Here is a 6,947-nt window from a genome sequence, read left to right as displayed (position 1 = left end):
CCAAAGAGGTGGTGCGGTTTGAGCTGCCGCAGGAGGGTGAGTGGCAGAGCTGAGCCACAGGGTCAGTGCCTGCAGCCAGCTTGGCGCCATTCCATCCCATCCCTTCCCATTTTATCCCATCCCATTTTATCCCATCCCACCCAATCCCCTCCCATTCCCAGGACACCCTCAGCACCCCCCAGAGCCCTCCCCAAACTCCCCCCAGGACCATCCCAACACCCCCAGACCCTCCCAAGACCTTTCTACGACCCCTCCCCAAAACCCCCCCAGACCCTCCCACGACCCCTCCGCCCCCCCGCGAGACCCCTCTTAGGAACCATCCGCAACCCCCAGGTCCCCCCACAACGCACCAGGACCCCTCCCCAGACCCCCCAGACACTCCCAAACCCCCGGCCCCCTCCAAAACCCCCCCAGACCCTCCCCCGCCCCCCCCCCCCCCCGATCCCCTCTCAGGCCCCGCCCGTTCCTGTCCCGAGCCCGGCGGGTCCCGGCGGCGGCGGGGGAGGGAGGGCCGCTTCCGGCTCGCCTCTGATTGGCTGGGGCGGCACGGGGGAGGCGGGCGTAGCTGAGGGGAGCGATGCTGTGAATGGTTATTTCGGGGACTTGCAGGGCGGTGGTTGGTTGGTTCGGGGCGGGGCGTTTTGCCGTTCTTGAGAGTCCGCGCGCGCGGCAGAGGCCGGAGATTGTGAGGGGAGAGCGGAGGTGAGGTGGGGACGGGGGGAAACTGGGCCGGTTTGGGGCAGGTCTGAGGGGAAATTGGGAGTTTTTGGGGGTAACGACGGGAAACACAGGGGTGTGCGATGGGTTTGGGGTGAATGAGGGAGTCTGAGGGGGCTTTGGTTGGTCAGAGGGAGCTTTAGGGAGGTTGGGGGGGAGCTTGAGGCGGTCTGGAGCGTTCTTAGATGGGTTTAGGGGGATCTCAGAAGGATTGGGCGGGTCTGAGGGGATTTTGGGGGATTGTGAAAGGAACTGGGGTGTTGTGAGGGCATCTGGGGGGTTCTGAGGTGGCTCTAGGGGTAATTTTGGGGAGTCTGCAGGGGATTTCATAGAGTTTGGGAGGGGTCTGAGGGGGATGTGGGGCATCCTGATGGATTTGGGGGGGGTCTCAGGTGGGTCTGGGGTGAATTTTGTGGGGAAACGGGGGGGTCTGAGAGTCCTGGGGAGGTTTTTGGGGTCCAGGGTGGTTCTGGGCCAACACTGGGGGACTCTGGGGGGTTTGGGGTTCCTGGACGGGTCCCTGGGGAAGATTTGGGAGTCCCGGGGGGTCCCAGGCCCACCCTGAACCGGGGTCTGGGGGTTTCGGGGGGAGGGGGCACAGCAGGGGTTTCCCCCCCACCCTCCAATTTTTGGGGGGGTCTCCCACGGTGCCCCCTCCCCAAAAAGCTCCGAGGGCCCCCTGAAGTGGCTCCTGTTCCACCCGCCGGTGCCCCCTGATCCAGGATGGCCCCACTGACTCTGGGGGGCTTCTGGGGGATTTTAGGGTTTTGAGAGGGTTTTTGGGGATTTCAGAGTTGCTATTTTGGGCTTTGTGGGATTTTTTGGGGAGTTTAGGCGAAATTATTGGGGTTTTGAGGAGAATTATTGGGTTTTGGGATGGTTAGAGGATTTTGGGGGGTTTTGGATTTTGGGTGTTTTGTTGAGGTTGTAGGGGTTTTTTAGATGGGGAGGGGATTTATTGAAAATTTTGGGAGTTTTTTATAATTTTGGTGAGTTCCACTGGGATTTTAGGAGATTCTCTGGGGGTTTTGAGGGTTTTCTTGTGACTTTTGGGGATTTTGTGGGGTATTAGTGGAATTTTAGGGTGGCTTTGGGGCATTCCATGGGAGTGGGGAAGGGCTGAGATGCACCAAAATCTCCTTGAAACCCCTGAAAGCCCCAATAAAACCCATTAAATCGCAATTAAATCTCTCAAAATCTCATTAAAACACCCTAGAATCCCAATAACAGCCCACAAAATGCTTTGAAATCCCAATAACCCCAAAAATCCTGATTAAACTCCGCAAATCCCCCAAAAATGTCCTCAAAACCAAAAAACATCCCACAAAATCTCCCCCAAATCCAAAGAAATCCTGGCAACACCCAAAAAAACCCACTAAACCCTCCAAATCCCACCAAAAATCCAAAACCCCCCAAATCCCCAATGAATCCCACTAAATGCCACCACAATTCCAATAAAATCCCCACAAAATCTCCTAAAAATCCCAATAAAACCCCCAGAATTTCTGAGAATCCCAAAAATCCCAACAAAATCTCAGTAAAAACCCCCAAAATTCAAAAAAAGCCACAAAAAATTCAATAAACCCCCAAATACCCCCAGAAAAACTCCCCCTCAAACTGCCAATAGAATCCCCCAAAATCTAAACTCCCCAAAATCCACAAAACCAGCCACTCCCAGTCAATCCCAGTATGATTCCAGTTGCTCTCTATGTGATCCCAGTGTAACCCAGCATGGACTCAGCTGCTCTCACTGTTATCCTAGTGTGATCCCAGTTGCTCCCAGCATAATTCCAGATGTTCCCAGTTCCTCCCATTATGATCCCAGTTGCTCCAAGAATACTCCCAGTCCCTCCCAGCAGGGTCCCAGTTGTGCCCAGTTGCCTCCAGGGTAGATTCAGTTTCCCCCAGCATTGTCCCAGTTGCTCCCAGCATGATCCCAGCTGTTCCCAGTGTGGTTCCAGTCCCCCCACTATGGTTAGAGACACTCCCAGTTTGTTTTAGTTACCTCAGAATGGTCCCAGTCTTGCCCAGTTACTCCCAGTTTCCTCTAGCATAATCCCAGTTTCCATCTGTTGCTCAAAGGGTGGCCCCAGTTGCTCCCAGTATGATCCCAGTTGCCCCAGTTATAGTCTCAGTCCTCTCAGCATGGTTCCAGTTCCTTCCAGCTGTTCCCAGTTGCTCCCAGTGTGTCACATTTTCCTCCCAACATGGCCCAGTAGCTCCCAGCAAGCCCCAGTCAGGTTCCATTCAAACCCAGTATAGTCCCAGTATGAGTGTAGCCACTCCAGTATGAACCCAGTCACCTGCAGTCTAATCCCAGTGTCTCCCAGTCACTCCCAGTTTGATGCCAGTGCCCCCAGTGTGATCCCAGTTGCTCCCAGCATGGGCCCAGCTGTTCCCAGTGTGGTGCCATCACTCCCCTGTTGTTACAGACACTCCCAGTGTGGTCCCAGTTGAACCCAGTTGCCCCTGCTCTAGTCCCAGTCACTCCCCAGATGATCCCAGTCCCCCCAGTATGGTCCCACTCACTCCCAGTTGCTCCCAGTGTGGTCCCAGTTCTCGCCAGCATGGTCCCAGTTGTTCCAGTCATTCCAGTATGGTTCCAGACACTGCCAGTATATCCCAGTTGTACCCAGCATGTCTGTAGCCATTTCCAGGCACTGCCAGTGGCCCCAGTAAGGTGTTAGTTCTCCCAGTATGATTCCCCAGTCATGCCCATTGTATCCCAGTTGCCTCCGGCATGCATCCAGTCCTTCCCAGTTCCTCCAGTTTGCTTGCAGCATCATCCCAGTTTCTCTCAGTTGCTCGCAGTAGCCCAAAGTGTGATCCCAGTTGCTCCCTTTCAACCCCAATAGGATCCCAGTAAGCTCCAGTTTGATCCCAGTCACATGCCAGTCCTCCCAGTGTTGTGCCAGTATAATCCCAGTTCCTTCCAGTCTCTCCCAGTATGGTCCCAGCTGCCTCCAGCATGGTTCCAGTTGCTTCCTGGATCAGCCCAGTCAGTCCCAGTATGATGCCATTTGCTCCCAGCGTGCTCCCGGTCAGGCCCAGTATGGGGGATGATGTGCAGGGTGTGTTCCCAGTCACTCTCAGATACTCCCAGTATTAGTCCAGTCCCTCCCAGTATGATCCAAAGGTGAGCCCAGTGTGCTCCCAGTCCCTGCCACTATGAACCAGTTGTGTTCCACATGGTTCCAGTTGCTCTCTTTCACCTTCACTTTTGTTCCAGTCACTCCCAGTATCTCCCAGTGTATCCCAGTTCCCTCCAGCATGTTCCCAGTCACTCCCAGTTGCTCCCAGTTGGGTTTTTGGGGAGATGTTTGGAGAATGAAGCAGTCCAAGGCTGAGCGGAAAAGGCCCCTTGGGGGGACATCGGGGGGTGCCAGTGGCGACTGCCGGCAGAGGCAGCCTGGAGGAGCAGAGCCCTGTGTGCCCCAGGAGCCCAAAGTGGGGAGCCCAGAGAGGGGGAAGCGCCGCCATGGGCGGGAGCCTCAAGAGCCTGGAGAGGGGCAGGGGGGACTCCTTGGAGCCGCTGCAGCCCAGAGCAGAGAACGAGGGGAGAAGGGAGCCCGGGAGCCCAAACAGCCCCGGCATCCCGGAATGGGGAGAGCGAAGAGGGGGGAGCTTTTGGCATTGCTGGGACTGCCAGCAGCCTGGGCAGGGTGGGCACCGAGCACAAGGGGGACCCCGAATCCAAGCATGACCCCAGCAGCTGGGACAGGGGGAACCCCCGAACACCAAAGGGGAGGGACCAGGGATGGGGAACTCCTGGGAGGCTTTTCCATGGCTGAATCTTGGTGTTTGGGAGGTTTTTATGGAGCTCAGATGGCCAGTGACTTGTAGAGATGGACTTGGGCAGAGGGAACTTCAAACTCAATGTGCCTATACCTTGTTGTCCTCAAACCAGGATTTCCCATTCACAGTGCTTGGGAGGCTGCGAGGAAGAGGAAGATGCCCCGGGACACTGATGCAGGTGAGGAGGAAGTCAGTGCCTCTTTCCCCTCTGTGCTGCTCCCTCTCCCAGCCCAGCACGGCCCCAGCTGCAGCTCAGCCCTGGGGGAATCTCCTTGCCCTTGCCTGTGGCACGGAGGCAAATCCCATCCTGTCCTTGTCCTTCCTCCCCCAGAGCAGGAGCTGAGCATGGAGAGCAGGGAGGACAAATGCCCGTGGCAGAACCTGGTGGAAGAGGCCGTTTTGAGCGGCTCCATGGCGCAGGAAGCCAACGGGGAGGAAAAGCCCCGGAGATGCCGCACAAGGAGGGGCTGCAAACGCAGCTGGCGGGGATCTGAGGGGGAAAGAGCCAGCCTGGGCCGGGAAGGCGGCTGGAGATGGAGCCAGAGCTCGGAGCTGGTGCTCCATGAGCAGCTCCATGATGGGGAGAAGCCCCACACCTGCTTGGAGTGTGGGAAGAGCTTCAGGAGGAACTGCAACCTGATCAGGCACCAGAGGACCCACACTGGGGAACGGGCCTATGAGTGTGATCAATGTAGGAAGAGGTTTAAGAGCAGCTCCAATCTCCTCGATCAGCAGCACACGCACACAAAGGAGAGGCCCTTCCGCTGCCCCGACTGCGGGCAGGGCTTCAGGTACAGCTCCTGTCTTGTTGTGCACCGACAAACCCACACTGGGGAGAGGCCCCACGAGTGTGAGGAATGTGGGAAGAGCTTCAGCCATAGCTCCCAACTGATCCGCCACCAAAAGATCCACACGGGGGAGAGGCCCTACGAGTGTTCCAAGTGTGGGAAGGGTTTCGGATCAAGTCAGATCTCCTCCGGCACAATTGGATTCACACAGAGGAGAGGCCTTTGCAATGCCCCAGTTGTGGGAAGGGATTCCAGCACAACTACACAACTACACCCTCATCAAGCACCAGCACATCCACACTGGGGAGAGGCCCTACGAGTGTCCCCAGTGTGGGAAGAGCTTCTCCAGCAGCTCTAACTTGACCCAACACCAACGGAGGCACCGGTAAGGGAAGCCCTGTGAGTGCCCCGAGTGTGAGAAGAGCTTCGTGCGCTGCTCCAGCTCCATCCCCAATGGAGGAGGCACTTTGGGCACAGTCCTGGTCACTCACATTCCCTCTGATCCGTTTTGGGAACACACCTGGCTGCTTCTCCTTTTGGTTTGGCTTAAATTTTTTTCTCTTCTCCATGTCTTTGCACTCCAAAAGCCAAGAGGGATCAATCTGTCACCTCAAAACCACTCAAATCCCAATGAAAACAACTGCATTTTAACCCAACAGGGCTCAATCTCACCTCAAATTGCTGGTTCCCGCCTGACAAAAACTCAATCCTGTGCCAGACTCACTCCATTCCACAGCCACCAGGGTGAGTTGGGGCTGGGAGGTGATTGGTAGAAGTGGGATCCCAATTTGGAGCAGTGGGATGGGGATTGTGTGGGGTGGCTGGGTGGGATGTATTTGACAGCAAATAAAACTTTCAGAGTTACTGATTTCTGTCCCATTCATTTTCAGTCACTTCTGTGTGCAGAGTGCTGCCTTCTCAGCTGTTTCAATTCCTATAAAAATCTCATTTTTTTAATCATCTAACCCAAACAATTCAAAAGCCAATATCCAAATAAAACCACGCACCCGAAATTAGAATTTTGAAAAAGAAAATTATTTTTTAGAGTACTTAAGGATGTTGATAAAGTTTAATTGTTTGGTTCAAATGTGTGAGAAATTATAGTGGTGTTTGGTTTTGTGTTTAGTATATTTGTAATAGGAATTTTTTTTACTGAGGTGTGTTAGATTCTATGATAGTTTTTTAGATATTTTTTTATCTAAAGTATATTGGTTACTGAGTTAAAACTTACAAAAGGTATTTCTTTGTATATATTTGGTTTATTTATATTTTTTGGTAATGTTATATTAATAGTTTACTGTTGTTTTGACTTGAGTCATTATTGGAGTATTGTAAGGAAGAGTTGAAATTATATTTCATTTTTATATTTCATTTTTATTCTGATGTATTTAATTTTAATTATAATTTCTTGATTTTTAATTTATTATAATTTGCTGAGAGAATAGGAAGGAAGTTCAAGGGCAGGAACACTTTTTCCTGGCTGGGAACTGGAATTCCAGACCCTAGGAGTGTGTGCTGGACCACACACACTGCAATCAAATATGGACTGGGATCAAATATGGACTGGGATCAAATATGGACTGGGATCCTATGGGTCAGGACGGCACAGAATGGGACCATAGGGATCGGGACCACACAACTTGGGAT

General features: G+C 53.5%; 1 protein-coding gene across 1 annotated transcript; it reads left to right on the top strand.

The window, feature by feature from the left end:
- Window positions 1-656: 656 nt before the first annotated feature.
- On the top strand, window positions 657-6,279 carry LOC132085911 (zinc finger protein 239-like). The gene is made up of 3 exons (XM_059491379.1): window positions 657-702; window positions 4,625-4,690; window positions 4,844-6,279. Exons 2-3 carry the CDS (start codon window positions 4,669-4,671, stop codon window positions 5,656-5,658), a joined length of 837 nt encoding a protein of 278 aa, XP_059347362.1. The 5' UTR covers window positions 657-702; window positions 4,625-4,668; the 3' UTR covers window positions 5,659-6,279.
- Window positions 6,280-6,947: the final 668 nt, after the last annotated feature.

This window comes from Ammospiza nelsoni, chromosome 33, assembly GCF_027579445.1.
Source record: "Ammospiza nelsoni isolate bAmmNel1 chromosome 33, bAmmNel1.pri, whole genome shotgun sequence".
In the NCBI taxonomy this organism is placed as follows: domain Eukaryota; kingdom Metazoa; phylum Chordata; class Aves; order Passeriformes; family Passerellidae; genus Ammospiza; species Ammospiza nelsoni.
The sequence above is the reverse complement of the archived record's forward strand: the minus strand, read 5'-3'. Positions and strand labels throughout refer to the sequence as shown.